The sequence below is a fragment of the Empidonax traillii genome, unplaced genomic scaffold (assembly GCF_003031625.1).
Source record: "Empidonax traillii isolate 1590-97213 ecotype Southwest subspecies unplaced genomic scaffold, ASM303162v1 scaffold216:size1596308, whole genome shotgun sequence".
Lineage (NCBI taxonomy): Eukaryota > Metazoa > Chordata > Aves > Passeriformes > Tyrannidae > Empidonax > Empidonax traillii.
The window spans coordinates 1,375,968-1,395,718 of NW_020955409.1; the positions used below are offsets into that span (position 1 = coordinate 1,375,968).

The window sequence follows — 19,751 nt, forward strand, 5'->3', positions numbered from 1 at the left end:
TTAAATCTAGAAAATTAAAATCTAGGGAATTTAAGTTCAGCATGGTGTATTTAGTATGGTGCTCACCACTGGTATCACATAAGCTGATACTTCTTAGTTCTCATTATATGCATGCAATTGGTCTTGTGAACAAAAATGAAATAATACAGTCTGAATGACAGGATAAATACAACTTAAGCAAGAGAAAACTTTATGTTTCTAATGGGCTTGCCTTTGTTTTATAATGTAATCAGGGGTTTAAATTAGTGTTTCTCTTGAATTGAGTCTGTTGAATTTGATTTCACTTAAACATAATGTTACATGCCACTTATATTATTGTTCTCCACTGACAACCAACAGATCAGTATGATTTCAACTCAGAAGAATACAACTGGGTTTTTTTCGGTAAAAAAAAAATTGTGACAGTAATAACTGTGGAATCTAAGCCAGGAATATTGCTTGGGTAATATTTCTTTGGTTACATGACTGAGTCATGTTAAGTAACTATCTAATCATGTGTAGTCTCTTTAATAAACAAAAAAAACCCCATCAAAATCTTTTATAGTCGTTGTCTTATTTGACTCTGTTCCTCCCTAAAAAGAGGGGGTTTTATTTACCCTATTCAAGGGTAAATAAAAATAAAATGTCATATAAGAAGTAAAATAAACACTTTTGAAATTTTTATTCTTATAACAGTTTCAGATTTAAAGGACATCAGAGGCATGATGTTTTGCACCACTACATGTAGAAGTAATATTAAATCTTTAACTTTGTGATGACACTGTAGAATGGGATGGATGTGTTTGGTTTCAGGCAAGAAGATTTTATAAATATTAAACATACATGTTGGAACTTGAAAATGGGTGATTTTTTTAAGCGTTACAGTCTTTATGCTTCTTTGTTCCTATGATTAACATCTGTCTTAAATGGTCCAACTATTTTTTCTTTTTGTTAGTAATTTCATTACTGTTAGATTTTAAGGAGGATTCTAAAATGGATTTTTAGTTGAACTGAAGCCCACCTTCTAAGGTTGATTTATTACTGAATAAGTCAAGAATCTTAATCCAGAAACAGTTAATTGGATTGAGGCCAGAGTACATGAGTGCTAAGCAGTCACATTAAGAGAATTGGAGAGCTGAAGGGAATTTTTAGAGGTCATTTAGTACATCCTTGGTTTCCCGAGGTATGATTAGCTACGTTATGTTATCCTTGGGAAACTTTTTTCTAGACATTCATGCAACTCACTCCAGACTCTGTAACCATCCATCACTACTACATTTATCTTCAAAGCTTTTTTTCTAGTTTCTAAACTGATTTATCCTTGTTGCAATCAAGCCATTGCTTTTGCTTCTTTCCATTATGGGCATGCAAAACAAATTGCTTCCACTCTTTTTTTTTTCCTTTTGTTTTAGGTACATGAACAGTGCTGCTTTTTTCCATAGCTGTTTGCTCTCCTCACTAATTCACTTTCATTCATCTATTATGAACTTTTTCCAAAAGTTAAAGAATCAGTTAACTGTTTCTATTTTCCTTTGCCATTGCTTTATTTGTTTGTTTTATTTTTATTAATTTTAGTTGCAGAGGACTATCTAGCAACTCATGGTTGTTTTGAAAATTTCACTCTGATCTCTTGAAATTGCTAAGTATTTTGACTTTTGACATGATACAGCAGTGAGTCTTGCTAGTTTTAGGGATTGTTTAAGGGAAACTTTTATTTTACCAGTTTTCAAGTAAAGTATTGAAAATTCTCACTTGTATTCTGTATTCCTTTTTCTTTGCGTAAGAAAAGAATACAAAGTTTCAGAAATCATTTTTTTATATTATTCTGTCATACCTTGTCTCCCAGTATTAATCATTCTATCAATGTACATATAAACCTTTATGTATTCTGAGGTACTTTCTTAAGAACGGAAAAGAATTTCAGAAGTGGGCATCATATACATAAAATTATTCTAGTCCAAAAGCAATTAATATATTCATTACTTCAGTGCAGTTGGCATATCTCAAGCAGTGGATTTGCGTTTGACTTTATTCAGTAGGACTGTTTTAGAGATGGCATGCACTATCTCTGCAATACACGATAATGCCACATTCAAAATGACAGTAGTCCAAGCCTTGGGGCACTAAATGCTTCTTGAGATATGTTCAATTGCTGTTTAACTGTATTTAGCCTAAGGTGCAGAGAAAGAAATTGCTGATGCCTTCAAACATGTTTAAGTATTTTAATAGTGTCTTGGCATGTCAAGAATACGCCACAGCACAAGCTGGGGTGCAGTTCCTGAGCTATTGCAACTAGGAAGCAGGAATTTCAGCAACAGTACTGCTGGGGCTGTGTTTTACTTTAGTCTAGCTTTCTTTGTCCCCCTTAAACAGTGATTTTTGACAATATGTACCCTCCCATCAGTTTTCTGCATTTTTGTTTTCTGATCATGTAGTCAATACTTGTTATGCTTTAAGAGCTCTATTGTGTCCCTGACCACACAGCTTGTAAAACAGAAAACCTTTTATTGTAAAAACTTGTTTGATCACATAGTCTTAATAGTGTTTCACTTGAATTTTAGATGGTCCTCTGAATATAGCATACTAGTGTAAAGAGTTCAGGCAAAGGTGGGAGTTCAGGCAAAGTGGTGGCCCATCCAAATCATAGTCTCTTTCATTACTATATACCATTCCTATTTCTTTTTGTTTTCTCACAGTAGTCTGGAACAACTGCACATGCAGTTTTTCAGGTCCTAAATAAATGGAATCATACACGGATATTATGGGCCTGTCAGGGGGGAAATTAAAATCTGCATGTAGTCATTGATTTGTCATGAATACTATTTAGAACTCAACTGCCGATGACTCCTCAGATCTTCTGGACCAGCTTTATGGTTTACAGAAGTACTATTCCACTGCTGTAGTACTATATGGCTACTGTGGTCTTGTACTCCTCCAAGAAAAAGGTCTACAGCCAGGAGTACTTTCTCGGAATGTTCAAGTTAATGTGTCTAGATAGGGTGTCAGTATTGCTTTGGAAGGTTTTCCATTTCCAGGGACAAGTGGAACAAAACTTTTGTCAACTTAAGTATATCTAAAGTTTGTTATTACCAAAGTATTTGTGTATGGTTTACAAAAGATACGAAAGTGAAAAGGTCCTTGTATTTTTCTCAAAAAAGTGTTAGAACCATGTCATGACTAGATGACAATGCTGGGTTTCTATAAAATATATTGTGCAGGAATGGTTGCCAAAAAATGTGCAAAGTGGAGCCAGAGTGAGTGTGCATTCTTGACTATATTTTTGCAATATGTGTGTACAAAAGAGCACATAACTTGTAACACATAGAATCATAGGGTTGGTTAGGGTTGCAAGGGACGTTAAAGATCATCTAGTTCCAACCCCCACGTGTACTTGTTGACTACTGAGTACATAATACTTTCTCTGTACTTGATAAAATATATTACACCTCTTTGATAAGGAATAGGAGGAGAGAAAATAGTGGAAAACTGAGTGCAATATTTGAGCTGTTGGTTTCTTTGGCATTAAACTGAATATAGAATATCATCTTTCCCCTCTCCACACTGCAGTGGTAGGTGCCTTCCATTTTTGATGATAAGCAATCCTACTACCCCTAAAGCAACAGTCAGCTAAAATTACAGAAACATGAGCATAATTTCCATTCATTTGCATGTTTTTGTACAAAGTTTTATGGAAAATATAGAACAAATCAATGTCTCAGAAATTAGCCATAAATGTTTAAAGATTTGTAGGATGAATTGTTACTACTGTTTCAAAAAATGTGAACTTTTATCAGTTAACTTTTTAAAATTTGTGGTGGAAGCTTATATCAGTTACAGTGAGAAAATAGATTGGGGGACCCTGTAATTTAGTGTACTCCAATTTTTTTCGTAGTGGAAATGTGAGCAGGGGCAAGTTAAATCTGCTTTAAAATATTTATTTTTGAAGTCTCCATTTACATGTTTACTCTTCTAGATGTCTGCATTTACTTTTCTAAATATCTGCATTTGAGGGAGGGGGTTTACAATGGCTTTGTAAATAATTGAGCAATACCTTCTGATCTAGAGACACCATAAGAAGATATGTTTGAAAATAACTAAGATTACATCTTCCATTGTAGTTTTGATGATCTTTTTATGCAGAGAAAAAATGCTTGAATTTGACTAGTTTATGTATAAACTGTTAGAACCTAATCCCACATCTACAAATTTCTATAGAACAACAAATATCATACATATTTCTCACTAATTAGCATTGTGATAAAATTTTTTGGGTCAATAAGTGACATTTTAAGAACTTATTTGATTTGTTTTCTAGACATGTAACTGTGGTAGAAATTTGTTTTACTATTCCTTGATGATTTGCCAATTGTGCTGACAAATTCTTTCCTGTGTCATATTCCATTAGGCTTATCAGCTAGCAGTGAGATCACTACTGTAGTGTTTAACTTTTAAACTAAGAAGCACTTAGTTTACATTGTTATGCCTGAATGTAAATTATTCTAGAGAACAAGGGTAATTTTTTTTTATTTTATTTTATTTTCAAATTCAGGGATTGTTTAAAACTCCATGGCTAGATAATTTAAAATGAACATAAAGTCACTACTTTGCAAAAGAGGGCTGATCTATTCAGTGAATTAGCAAAAATATAGTTAACCATTTTGTAGCTAAAGAGGTGTGGCAGTTTATCCAAAATTAAGGTTTAATCTCTTTTATCTACTGCAGTGTATAAAAAGCACACAATTTTTCTTTAACTGACTAGTTTAGGTACAGGTAATAGTTTAGTCCTGACGTCAGTGAATGTTTTACCCATCTTCTGATATAACACACACACTAAATATTCCATCCTTCCCCTTCCCTGCCCCCCCAAAATGCTGAAGTTATGTCCATCTTTTAAACAGAAGAGCAATTAAAATGCAACAGGTTTAACACTGTGTTAGAATAAATCAGTGCTTAAATGCTGTACTGATTCAAGCTCTTAGAACAGATGCAAGAAAGCGATGGAGTAGAAGGCTATATTAACTGTAAGTGCCAAACATTATTTGAAGGGTGTTTTAGAGAAAAATATATGACACCAGATCTGACAGCCTGAGGGAGGTGAGGCTGCTGCTGCTGCTCCACGTCCCCAGGTCCAACCAGAAGCAAAGATGAAGATGTATTCCCAGTAGACACATGCACAGAGCACACACATACACCAAACGTACACAGTTGTCCATACAGATCACTACAGACACTCAGGGAACTCACACGAACACAGACAGCACCACTGGCCTCATTCTGTCCTCTTTTCTGGCTGGACAGGAATGAAGTCCTCTTGTGAGAGTGGACAAACCCATATGTATACATGCATATACACACATCATAGGCAACCCATACCCAGAAAAGAGTTAGAGAGGAATTTAGTAGGAAGACAGGATAGATTGTGCTCATTAATCACAAGACATAACCAAAAATCTTATTAGCCAGCAAACTATATACATGAATGGCCCTTTTATCCACCTACGTCTGTATTTTCCCACTCTCGTTCCTTCACAAATGACCTAAAACCCTCACGTCTTCCCTTTGGATTCTCCTTTAAACATCACATAAGTCCTGTGCTATTCCAAACTCTTTCCCCCCATATCCTATAATATGTTCTACATCCCTAGAGAGTAATCCATATTAGACAGGTCCTCCCAAGTACTTATTTTGAGTTCCTATCTGCCACTATACACCCCTGTGTTTGTGGGCAGATGGACCTTTGAGGGGCTGATGGTCCTATGATGAGCCTGAGAGTAGCCACTCAGGGTTCTATTTGGGCTTGTATTATCCCTTCTGTGTCTCTCTGGTCTCTTCTTTGGGTGTAAGGATGAAGTTTATTACATAACGCAACAGGCAACTCAGCCACACACTGACTTGGAGGTTATTGCTTCATAAAACAGCACTATAAGGCTGAATTGTACAATAAGTCATCATGCTTTACAATAAGGAATTTGTATTAAGCATTTGTTCAGCAGTGAGTAGGGGAAGCACTACAATGAAAAATGATACATTTTGAATTGCATGATTCAAGGACCACTAGCAAGGGAAGAATTTTTATGAACCCATGTAATGCTGGCTCAAGATTTGTTTGAGCTAAAAAGAAACCATCGGATGTAATGAGGTATTAATTCTTTCAATCTGAAAAAAAAAAACCCAAAACAACAAAAGAAACCTTCTTCAATACACACATGGTCTTTTTTTTTTAAATAAAGCTCAGACATATTGTCTAGATAAGCATTTGGTAATATACTGATAGAATAATAATTGAAGTACTTGTAGCAAACATAATGCTTAGTGGCCATTGTTTAGTAATAAGGTGCTGTTTGAAGAGTTTATGGGGATTTAAAGGAATTGGCGCTGTTGTAAAAATATGAAAATCCTGTTTAAAAGTCAAAGCACATTTGGTGCAGCTCAGCAGTTAATTATGCTTCTTACCTTTAGGGAGTGCCAGAATAATACTGATTTAGCTGACAATTAGAGGATTTTCTTGCTACCATCACCCTCCTCTGTGTACGTCTCCAGAACACAGTCATCTGAAAACTGATAGGCTGATAACTGTTCATAATCTTTGCATTCTTCATTGGGAAAAAAAAAAATAAAAAGTGGGTGAACATAAGTGCAAAAGCCTTCAAAAGTACAATCGGGAGGAAAAAAAATTTAAAAATTAAAAAGAACTCAACTGTCTCCTCCCAGCCTTACACATCTCACTTACAGGGTTACTCAGTTATCTAGACACCAGGGCTATTTCTTCATTAAAATCAGTGAGATATTGACATATGAAATATTATACTGTATTCAGAATACAAATAGGAGATTCTATAAAATGTTGACATCTGTCAATAGTAAATAATATGTATATTTTTACAATATCTTTACAATATCTTTACAATACTGCAAGAAATTACTAATTAAATTAATGTTTAAATGCATGAAAATTTCGGGACAGGATGAACATAAACCTGATTTAAAAGAGCTTTTGCAGTTCCGTCAGGATTAAATCCACAGATATTGAAATGGAATATGTTTTCTCTACAAACACGGGTTGTAAATATTTTACATGAAAATAGTTTATTCTGCAAGAAGCAAAGGATTTTTGGCTGCAAGGGTTTTTTTTGTTTGGTTGATTGGTCTTTTATTGGTTTCCTTTTAACTTAATCAGTGGTCTTTTTTATCAATTTATAAAAAATTCACAGATTGAATTGTCATTGTTTGAGGTCATCTGGCAGCCAAAATCAAACTAAAATAGGCAAAATAGAAGTAATAAAATGAAGACTGAATAGGCCTTTGAAGGACATTTTATAAGGCACATGTTATTACTAGAAAAAATTATTCAGCTGAATTTGGATGTCATAGTGGGAAGACAGAAAGATGTCACAGTCCATATGAATTACCTGACTGTGTTTCCGTATGGAAGCTCCTTGTTCCCTTTTAAGATAATCAATTTTTTTACTAAAAAAACCCTAAATGTTTTATCAAGTATATAATATCATATGAAAGGCATATCAAACACACTGAAAAAAATTTGTTGATTTATATTTTTTGTAAACTTTGTTTGAATATCATGTTGATATTTTTTAGGAAGCTTCACTTATTTCTTGCAGACCATGAATAAAAGCAAGGTTTCAGAATCTCACCCAATCCTTAAAATAGTTAAGGTAGCTTTTAAATTCAGTTGTAATGCAAGTATGAAAATACAAATATTAAAAGCCACTTGTTTCTCTTTAGGCAGCACTCAGATTCTCCCTATGTCCCAACATACATATCACACACACACACACCCCACAGCCAGCTTTATCTGTACATTTTTTATTAAGTTTATAACCAATAACAAAGGTTTTGTATGCTCCTGCAATTACTGATTGTACAACTCATGTAACATTGTGGACTAACAACAAATACCCAATCCTGAGAAATACAAGCAGAGGTTTACATTATGTGCAAATTGAGTCCCATTGTCAATAACAGATCTACTCACTTGCAGAGCATTATGTCCATAAGTATTTGCAGGATTCAGGGTCTTAAATCCTTTTACAAAAATTCAAAGCATTCTCTACAAGAAATTTAAAGAAAGGTATTTTTAATAATTTCAAGAAAACTGGCAGTGTGGAAACAAGTCCTTGTTTGACTCTCAAACTTCAAAATTCATTCACTACCTAATACCAGCTGCTCCTGGAGTTGATTTACAAGCACAGGAAGTGGATGAATAGTCTTTTTTTTTTTCAATTATTGAGGTAGAGGATAACTGTACAGATCTGCTTATTGTCTATGGGCACATGCAATGTGAAAAAATTAATACTGAGGAACTTACTACAAGATTCCTACAAAGACCTTTAAAAATACCTTTTGTGAATTTAAAGGATTCTCAGTTTCAATTGAAGTCATTGTAATATTAATTTGTAAAGACAATTCTCTTTTACTTTCAGATTCACGGCCTCTACCAGATGTAGCTCTGACAGGGAAGTGTACCCGAGAGTGTGATGAATATGGCCACTCGGACTCCTGCTGGATGCCAGTCCGCACTTCTCCGGAGAGAAAGCAGAAGAGCCAGCCAAAACTCTCCACTTTCATGCCTGTTGATGAACGGGGCAGTCAGGAAAAGCTGGCCAATGGAGAAGCCTCCCTCATGGGTGATCGCAACAGAAACCTCCTTAACAAAAAGTTGACCTCATCCTATGAGACCTTCAGCGCGGCTAGTTTCAGCAAAAATGAAGAAGGCAATCCAGAGGATATCCCCCTTACACAGACAGGGGAATACAAGCCATCTCCTGTCAATACTCTAACTAGAAGAGAAGTTTACCTGTAGGCTAAAAAGCAGCAACAGAATTCTTTCATATTATAAGAAAGAAATGGGAAAAAAGTCTTAAACTCGCAACAATTTTAAGAAAAAAATAAACAAAAAAGAGGGGGCCACCAAAGAGACAAAAGATCTGCCTGCCACTTCTGCCTCCATAGCAGGCATGTAATTATACTGTCTGCCTGACTATACTGTACAATGTAGAAAACGTTGTTACTTGCATGTCTAATTCCCCCTTCTGCTGATTTTTATTTTTCCTAGATCTATGGTTGCAAATTCCTCCCATAGTAGCGAGCTTGATTAAAAAGAACACAACACACTGCTGTTTCCCCTCTGCAGAAGCATGAGTTAAGCCACTCATTTTGTTTGTTTGTCATCTGGCTTGTTGAGGATAACATGTCAGGGAAAATGTACTCAAAACATATCATCTGAATATTGCTGATCCCCACCAGGGACAATCCTTCAGAAACCATACAGATATAGAGATAAATATAAAGGAATAATCATTAATAGGCACTTTGTGAAGACCACAGCTTTAATTCTCTCACCTCTCATCTGAGGCTGGAAGCAACAGAAATATGTTCAGCCTGAGACTGCAGTCAAAAACATGCCATCCTTTCCTATGATTCATGGACTCTGGTTCTGTTTTATCCATCAAACAAACATGTCTTGCTGTGTCTCTTTCTCTCCTTCTCTCTCATTCTCTGTAACGATTACTTCAATGTAAACACAATTACTAATGCATATACCATAGGATAGTAATGATAAACTGTTGCAATCATTATTTTGGGCAAGACTAACATCTAGGTGGGAAGATTGTAGAAACAAAAAGGCCAAAGATCACACAATGGATCAGGGGAACTGCTAAGTATTGGGGCTTGGCTTAGAAAATTAACGTATTCACAACTAAACACATGTACTCATAACACACCTTCTGTTACATTTTGCACAGCAGCGCAGTTCACAAGCCCAGATGACAATTTTTTTTTTTCAGTGCGGTTCAATTGAATGCCCAAAGGAATTGATGTGGGGTTTTTTTGTAATGATGGGATATGTTGCAGCAGAAGCTGCATATGATATGCTGCATATGCCAGGGAATTTTTAAGATCAAAATTTAAAAATAATAGTAGTAATATAAGGCTGTGTTAATAAGAATGCTTGATGGGAGGGAAAAGGTGGACAATGGGATGGTGCAGTAACAAGAGGATTTTACAAGTTGAATACAGAAGCTTCTTTTCAGATTGCAAGGAATAGTTGCTAAGTCTTTGGTCATCAGTGTTGCAGATTACCAATTGCTTCAATTATGTCAAAGATATAATGAAAGCTTTCTTGAAATCAAGTGCATTAAACCCAAGAGAAGTGCAATACTACATGATGTCAAGACTCAGAGCATTTAGCATAAGTAGAAAATGGTCTGATAAACAGTAGTATGATACTCACCTAGCAGGTCAAGATGAGTCAAAAGGAGTCAAAGCTACTGTGATATGCAAAAGCTGTAACAATTCTCATGGTGGGTGATTCTTGAAAGGAAGAGGAAATGAAACAGGTTTTTGTGCAATAAAAGCAACAAAACATGCAGAACAACAAATAATTGCTTTGTACTTGATGCTGTAGAAAGAGCATCAGACTGAGCTCAGACATTCAGATGAAAGCGACAATCGAACAACACAGCAAGGACTGCTCAAGGAGGGGGAAGGCATTCAGATCCCTGGTTGTTTAACCTGGCGTGAAGGCATGGCTAGATGGCTCTCTAGTATACTGTAGTCACAATGTAGCTTTGGGTAGTTTCTTGCTTTGAAGAATTGCATAGAAATAACCTTACACAGCCTAAGGTAGAGGTTGGTAAATCAAAAAAACTCATCACATTTATCTCTTGAATTCACTTCTCCGAATAGTGGGGTGTGCCATTATTGGCCTCTTCATTCTCCTCTCTTGAGTTTACTTTCTTCAAGTAACATTAGTTTGTGTATAACAGTTATGATGAATGGGCACATTTTAGAAAGAAAATATTAAAATCAAAGATAATTAATGATTGAACATTTTTATGTTTAATTATTTAATATGGAGAGATGCAAGCTAGTACTTTGTTATGAGACTGCATATAGCAGTTACTGCTTTGTATAATCTGTAAGTACCTGTTTAAAAATGCTTCTAAAATGCTTATGTAATGTATACACATTTTTCTTGCACGTTTCAACAGAATACACAATTGCATAACACAAATGTTCAACAGAATTTCCTTTAATAAGATTTTATTTAATATTACACACAAGAAAATAAATTAGGTAGCTGGGTTCCGTATATTCTTAGACACTTTTTCTACAAGGCTAATAATACAGGTCATAGTAGACCTTCAGATTAAATGGATCAGCAGTCACTCACCAATTTTTGCACTACATAAGACAGTCATGAAATAATTTACTTGTGTGCATCTCTTTAGATCTAAAATGTGTGTGAAAGAATTTTTAAAAAATTCTGTCTACTGTAAGTATTCACAGTAATTCTAGTGGAACTAGCCACTATTAATATGCTGATTACTCTTCTGACCTGGCATGACATACAAATATATTTTGTGTTTGTATTTTTCCTCTTTATTTGAAATAGGTTAAATCTGGTGCCACTCCATAAATAGAGTGCTTTTGTATAAAAATAAACAAATAAAGCTATAAAAAATAATTAGGGTGAATGCAAAATATGCAACTGTGCCTTTTATACCTATTATTATGGTAAAGTGGTAGTTGGGTTTGGACACTGAGGGATAAGGGGCTATTCCCAACTTTTTTGAACCTGTATATTTACCTGTGTTTATTTTCTGAGAAATTATAAATAATATATTTAAAAACAAGCCTTTTGCCAAACTCAGTTAATGGACCAGTCTTAAGCATTATTAACACAAGGCTGTGGTTTAAGTAGGTCTTGAGGATTTTTTTATTACTATTTGTGTGGGATTTGGGGTTATTTTAATTTGTTTTTAATTCTGCTGCCTGAAAAACTTTGATCAGTCTATATGATAGTTATTTAGCAAGGTGTCACCAGTTCATGTTGCCAGGAAAATTGACAAATTTTTTTTAATTGCTTTTAGCCATCATCACATTTCAGTTGTACAGTATAGAAATCATCTTTTTTATTTCCTTCCATGGGAAACTCAGATGAGCTTTGCATGTATTTTACATTAGGGCACCTTTATAGATTGATGCATTAATATATAACTTTATATGTATTAGAAAATTCAATAGCTTTGATCTAAAATCTAATGCTCATTCTGGATCTCAGACCCACCACATTTATCCAATATGGTTTCTGACTGGCCTGCTGCCTGAGTTTCAGGAAAAAAAAGTTAAACATTATTTTTATGTGGGGAAAAAACTTAAATGGGATTGAAATGATTGCTGAAAGGCTACCCTAGGAAGTTGTCAAGCAGGAAAATAAGGAATATGGATAAAGACCTTGCCATAAATCCAGCCGTCACCAAACACTTATAAGGAAGTTGAACAATGAAATATTTTTCCTTTTGTTTCGTTGATGATAAATATACAGTGTTTTCATCAGGAACAAAGCAGATGAAATAGCAATAGAAATTAAAGTCCATCAATTAAGTTGTATTACTGACTGAATGAGCATAAACATTAGGAAGAAGACAACATTCACCAGCTACCTGGGGTATGCTTTCAGACAACTTTTTCCTAAATTTTAAAGCACTTGCATTCAGTGTGGTACGATCTGTTTGTAATATTAATCATTGACTATTGTTCTGCAACTTGGATGTTGATAGTGAAGCAGAGAACAATTTATCATTGTTTATTATGAGTCACTATGCACGCAACTATGCTAAACATGGCAAAATGTATTAAACGCTAGTCCACCTCTATTTATGAAATATTTACATAATTTAATTTGCTTTTGTACAGTTTTATGTAAATAAATTGCTTGTCATTTTTGTCTCTGCAAATTAAAATATAACATGTTCAACTGGTTGCCCATTTTCCAGTTTACTTTCTCTGACAGTCTATTCTGCTCTTACCGGATTAAGTCACATGCTAGTTTCAACATTTAACCTGCATTTTGTATGTCAAACATGAAACTGCCTTAGTAACTGGCCATATATTTAGCTGCAGATGTAGCTGAGGTTTTACCTGTCTACAAAGTGAAGTTCAGCAGAGGCTATTGTCACTCAAAAGAGCATGCTTCACTTATTTCTAGCTGTGAATCAAATTATCCATCTCAGCAGATCCTTAACTGCAGATCAAGAACAAACCCTCCTCAAGAAGGAACATCTAAGAAGGAGAAAGAGTTTATTCCTTAGATGTCTGGAGGGGTTTTTTTGGTCTTTGTTTGTTTATTTTTGTTTGTTTTAACAGAGCAGGCCCCAAACCAGCTATCAAGTTGGGATTTGCATCAGTTGTAATATGTGAAAAATATGTTTATGGAGAGAGGGATCAAAAGTTGGAACTACCCTGCCTTTGTTTTATACAAAATACAGTATTGCTACAGAGACCTTGTGAACCATTGCATACAATTTCCCAGTGAACATCACAGAAAGTGCCATTTCTATTCTTTTACCTTAGTTACAGATTAGGTTTTGATTTTTGTGAATGAAAGAACTTTTTTTTTTTTTTAAATAAACTCTACATTGCAAATTTCTGACTGTGCTTTCAGTTAACATTTCCTAGTCTTCTCTAAAGAATGTGTCAAGAAGATCCTTCCATAAGCAGAGATCTGAATCTACATGCCTGTGGAGAGAATTCAGTTTGCTGGTTCTGACCCTGGATCTCCCACATTGCACTTGAATGAGCTACCCCTCCACCTCTTTCAGCAGTAGCAGTATTTTAATAAGTAACTTCAATCAGGCTTTCAAGTTTATTTTGTACTAGTTGTAGTATGCAAGCCATGACCTTATGTTTGTTCATTTTGTCTTTTATCTGCATCTTTCTTGTTTACCCACTGCATCCAGGAAGGTGATTAAAGGAAGATAAAATAAATTTCCTGAACCACAGAGAGTGGTAAAAGAGGATAATGTAAACTGGCAAAAGCTAACAATTTATGTTTCCCTTTAACCCTGGCTTCATTTCTCCCTCCTGAGCTGCAGTAAAATGTAAATCTTATGCAGAGACTGAAATTAATAAATGTGACCTAGGCAGAAATAATTTCATGACTTTATTGAGCCTAAGGGGAGTGTATAGAGGATGCTTAATAGTTCATAAATGTGCAAATCATCTAGCCTATGCAAAAGAAGAAAGTAACACCAGAGTTAGAGAAGAATATTTAGTGTACCGCTCAGTAAAATGGTAGGATTCTAGTCAGGCAGTGCATACAGCTCTTTCCTCTAAAGCAAATACAGCTGGTTTAGATAAACTTATCAAGAAACCAGGAGGGAAAAAATATGAAATACCTATTCTCTAGTGGTATGGAATAGCCTCTGAGGAAGGAAATGAAACAAAGAACAGCAAATAGGTATAATACAATTGGTACAGAATTGATAGATATAAATCCCTTTAGGACTTTCAAATCGATTTAAGGATCCAAAAATAGGGAGCTATTAATGCATAATTTGTATGGCACTGTAATTTCTGAAAAAGGATTTTTGCTAATTATAAGGCATGTGATTCTATTTAAGGTGGTGTTTTTAAAGACTTAGTTAACAGTTAAAAATATTTGTATCTTAGCATTCCTTCTTTGTAAGCTTACTAAAGCAAATTTCATCAGGCTTCTACAGCATTCACTACAGGAGAAGGCAGATTTGCAAAGACCAAGAAAGTCAGATATAGTTTTCATACTCCTATTTTACTTTCAGGATTGCAACCATCTTTTTAATGTTTACACTATAATAATGAATTTTAAAAATCTACCTTTCAACTGTGTTTTCCAGAATAATACAGAGAGAACAAAGTAGCAAAAGTAATATAAAAGCATATATATATATATATATAGCATATACCATGTTTACTCCTCCTTTGGTAAATTTACACTCACAAAACTGCAGTGTCCTGAGAGAGCAACTTAAATAAGAATGAGTCACTTAGGATTTTTCCAGTCCTATGAGGAATCAGACAAGGAAGGAAAGACTAGAGCAAGAGCAAAAAAATTGCTGTCTTTTTGCTATCTACCTCTCCTGGATCTCCAACACCTACAGAATTCCCTGAATGGGAATACTAGATTCTATTTTTTACCTACAAGTGTACAATTTCACTTTTTCCAAAGAAACTTGCAGGTTTTACAACTTGTAGTTAGTCTAATTGGTGTAAATCAACTTCTTGGCTCTTTTTCTTCTTATGTGGTAGCTGTGTTACATGATTTCAGAAAATGAAACTGATTCTAACTGCAGTGAGATTATGGTGTTCATAGTCTGCTTTAAGTTAGATGAATATATATTTGATAAGACAAGTAGAAGTGAAGAAATTAGAATAAGATGAAAGGGATCCTGGTAGAAATGAACCACAAAGCGATGCACACACTGTAATGGTTTATTATTTAGGTCTGATGAAAGGAGAAGAGGCTAGGCTGACAAATTCACAAGCAAAAAGTGAAAAAAGGGGAAAAAGTTACAGATGGACAACTCATATTAGTTAGGTGTGTTTTTATATTCATATATACATATATACACAACTCATCTCTTGCTTTTGAAGTAGATTTTAACATTCACGGAAATGGTTTACTTCTGTCGTTAGTCATTGTCAGAGACAAAATATTGGACAACAGGGACCTTCAGTATGAGGTCCTATATCTATTCTAAGGTTTTGTAAGACAGAACAAAATACATTTGATGTGGCAGGGAATGGTGAGCCCAGAGTTAGAAAAACTGGATAACTACCAAACTTACTTCACTTTCTCCCTAGTTTCCTATCTCACATTAACTGCTAGAACAAAAGTCAGAGCATTTTTTTTAATCTTCGTCTCCTTTTGCTGACAGTTCCTAGAATCAGCTTGGCACCTACTTAGCTTTTACCCACCTTGCTCTGAACTAGAAGAGACCCCTGGAACAATAGGTGATTTCACATTCTTTTTCAGTCTGACCTCTGAGCATCTGGCAGACATCATGTTGCCACCTTTATCTTTAGGAGCATGCAATCGTGGTAGACTCACACATAACTTCAAGTATGAATATTAAAAGGGTCCTTATAGGTGGTAGAACAAGAAGTATGCCTTGAATTTAGAATAATCTGGTGCTATGCTGATAAAAAAAATTATCCTCAATTCCAGAGAGGATTGAAAAGCTGCTATGTGTGATAAAGAACAAACCATATGGTAGGTATAGCCCTACAATAACAAGCAGTGCATTTCTACTTGCTCTAATTTGTGCCTTATGTACAGATGAAAGGAAAATGCACAAATGCCCCAGGTCCCTCTGAAGTATAGTTAACCATGTTTTATATATACAAGAAAGAGGCAATCATCTTTTTCCCAACCCTAGTAAGTCAAGTCTCTTTCCAATCAGTTTGGATGTCCCTGCTGAATATTCTGATTGTTTTTATGTGTCATCAGTGAAATGATAATGGCTAATTAATGATACATCTAGTGTGACATGCTCATTTAAGAGGGCATAGAATTAATTGGGGGAAAATGTAAAAGTACCAGCTGGAGAAAAAGGCTCTCATAGTATAACTTCTATAAGGTGATATAATGTATCAGCTACATATATTATTACATATTAATATAAATATTGCTTTTCAGTTCCAAAGAAAACTCAGCTAATCAAAATGAGCATTCAGAAAGAATTAAAGGTAAGAGTTTGGTTTGTCATGGACTGATGTCACATCTGAGAGTTACAGAATATTTTTTCTGTACTGATTGACTGCAGATAAAATAAATTTAGCAACACTTAATAGTACATTTGTCCTTCTTTACACAGTGATGGGATCTGAAGCTTCCAGAAGTTTACTGATCAGTGGCACTCAGAAGTGAAAAAACCAAAACAACAGAGAATGAAAGCTTAGAATTAAGGAAGGATTATCAAACAGAATAGATTCTGCTGCATAAATAAAGATGCAGGTGCATCATAATTATTTTTCACAGTTCTAACATTCTCACTCTGTGTTAAAAAGAATACAAATTCTAGAAGATATACTGATTAGGGTGATCAACATTATAGAATACATAAAATAGGGTTCTTCAGTCTAGAGAAGAAAACTGAGAGGTTTGACAGTAGTGCATATGAAGGCATTAAAAGAAGTGGTGAAAACTATCAGGTTTCCCTGACAAATGGGCTATAAATCATCATATGAAATAATCAAGCATTAGGCTCAAGATATATGGAAGTGTGTTTTCTCACAGTGCATCAAACTGATCAACTTTTTGTCAAAGGAGATCAGTTGTTGGGATGCACCCCATGAATTTGGCTCATGTAAATTATAAAATAAAACCCATAAGATTTCTAGATTTATCCTTTTTATGAATTATATAAGTTAAGAATAACATAATAATAACATATCTCTCTGTTTCTCCTGCTCTCTTAGCTAAACATACACACTACCAACTACTGGAAGGAGAATACTGTGTTGAAAGTCCTTTTCTCTCTCTAAAAACTCCAAGCCAAACAACACACACAGAGATAAACAGAAATTAAAAAAAAAAAAAAAAAAAAAAAAAAAAAAAAAAAAAAAAAAAAAAAAAAAAAAAAAAAAAAAAACCAACCAAAAAAAACCAAACAACAACTCAACCCTCTACACCATTCTTTTGTTAGCCAAAATAGCTTTGCTTCAGGAAGTTTGTACTGATAGTCAATGCTTTTAATGCTGTTTACCCAACAGAGCGATGAAAAATAATCTATGCATAATCACAATTGCTTCTTGGAAATTTCCCACTGCAAGTCTTCTGCTGAGAAAACTTTCAATGGGAAAAAGATAGAAACGACAACAACAACAAAAATTATTTATTTTTCTTCAGATTGCAATAGACCTACCACTAAAATTCCAAAATTCTGTGCCTCAGAAAACAGTAGCTGGGCTCACAGAATTATAAAGGTTATAAGCACTAGAACAGGGTGTTGACGGGGCTTATTTGGACATATGAACAGCCATGGTTTTTAAGGGTAGTCATGTATTGTTTTCTGCTGAAAACAGTGACAGATGTTTATCTTGGGCACTCCAGATTTTGGAGATTCATATAGACAAAAAATGGACAGCAAAGCATACCAAAAGTATTTGCAAACAAGTTTTCAAGGGTTTCTGTTATTTCAAACTTTATGCTTCTGAAAAAAACTACAAAACAGAAGATAGCAGAAAATAGTTAAGTATATGTGAGGTATCACTAGATGATGTTTGTGTTCTTCGGAGTGTCTGAAGATATGTTTTATCAAATCTGACAACTAAAATATTGCATCAGTAATGTAATAAGAACTTCTCATATCTTCTGATAATAATGGATAGATAATTTTTTTTTTCTCCCAAAGAGATTAAAAAGTAATGTTTCTTATCTTCACATTCAATTGGAGAAAGTAACTGTGTATTATTAGGACTTCATTTTTGGAGTCATTAGGATAAATGCAGGTTAATCTGCAATGATTTGAGATTAAATAAACTAATAATATAATTTCACACTTTTAAAATTTAATTTAAAACCTAGATTGATACTTATGAAGCTAATATGCATAACAAATATTTCACTGAATACAAGCTAGTATTATTTTAAAGAACTTAGAGTCATGCAGCAGTTTCCAAAAATCATGCTACATGTAATGTGGCATGAAAATAGAAGATTAAAATGTGAAGATACATTAGTTTCATTTACACTAATATTCTTTTAAGAATCATTCAGAATAGCAGAGGTGTTCCTTATCTATGTAAAAATCATCGTTTGACAGCAGTGGTACTGCAACCTCTTCAATATCTAGGTCTGGCTTACAGAATAAATTACTCTCTGCACCCCATGCAGCAGCATAATAAAGACCTAGGGAGCCTGTATTTTAAACTTTAAATAAATAAATAAATAAAAATAGTTAATGTTTACACAGAATCACATACCTTTAAGCAAAGTACATTCTGGACAACGTTGAGAAAGTTGAGAAACTGGTCATTTTGCTTAGACTTAATTAACTACACAGTTGGAACACTAGAAAGAAAGAAATGCAGCTAAGTGAACAAAGTGAATTAATACTTAAATCTTGAAAGGAGAGAAAGACAACTTTATTCCTGTTCTTTATTGCTTTTCCAAAACACAGTTGCCACGACTGCTAAAAGAAAACTACTACTAAAGTTTATTTTACCTAAGGATGAAAATTAAAAGATTTTTTTTCCCCAAAAAATAGTTCCCCAAATTTCCCTGTGTTTGAAGTTTCTTGCACTGTCATCAGTAATGTCATTAACTGCAAAACCTGCAACATCTTTTGAGAGAAAAGTTCAGGTATTTTTCTCAACATGGAAATGAACACACTACCATCTTTCTCTAAGTTATTCTAAGCTATTGCAAACAAAGGACTGCACAGAGATGGTAACCAAGTTATTGCTACATTACTCAAATAATTCAGAACTAGTTCCTGTATTTTCATAAAGCTTAATAAAAGATTTATTTGCAATGCATGATGCAGAGCTCTGGCCTGCAGTACACTTTGCAGAAGATTAGACTGGAGAACCTAACTCCTTTAACTCTTAAAACCTGAGGAACTTAAAACATACAGTCTGACATGGAGGAGACATGCTCCAACTCTAAAGATGTATTACCACCTTTGTGAGAGCATTGATTTTCCAAAGAAATAGCTAGCATCAGATATCATGCCTTAATGATAGATCTCTGCCTCTGAGCAACAGAAATATAGCAGTCTTTGCAGGCTTTTACAACTTTTATCCCTTGTTTTCATGCCAGAACCATGGAAAGGAAAAGGAATCAGGTATGGCTAAGCACATTTATTTTTAATCCGTGAATCTAACTGCTACTCATTTTTGAATAGATCAAATTCTTCCTAAAGTCTTTTAATAAGGAAAATTCTGTTAATATAAGATGTGAGAAGTTATAAAAGTTTTGATGCCCT

The 19,751-nt window shown here is 34.4% G+C and overlaps 1 protein-coding gene across 3 annotated transcripts in view; it reads left to right on the forward strand.

Moving 5' to 3' along the window:
- PCDH7 (protocadherin 7) overlaps nt 1–12,760 on the forward strand; it is a 271,416-nt gene extending 258,656 nt beyond the window's left edge. For all 3 annotated transcript variants that reach the window (XM_027887582.1, XM_027887583.1, XM_027887584.1), the window contains exon 3: nt 8,421–12,760. In XM_027887582.1, the coding sequence (XP_027743383.1) occupies nt 8,421–8,800 (380 nt within the window). In that variant the 3' untranslated portion in view covers nt 8,801–12,760. The remainder of the gene's footprint in view (nt 1–8,420) is intronic.
- The last annotated feature ends 6,991 nt before the right edge of the window (nt 12,761–19,751 follow it).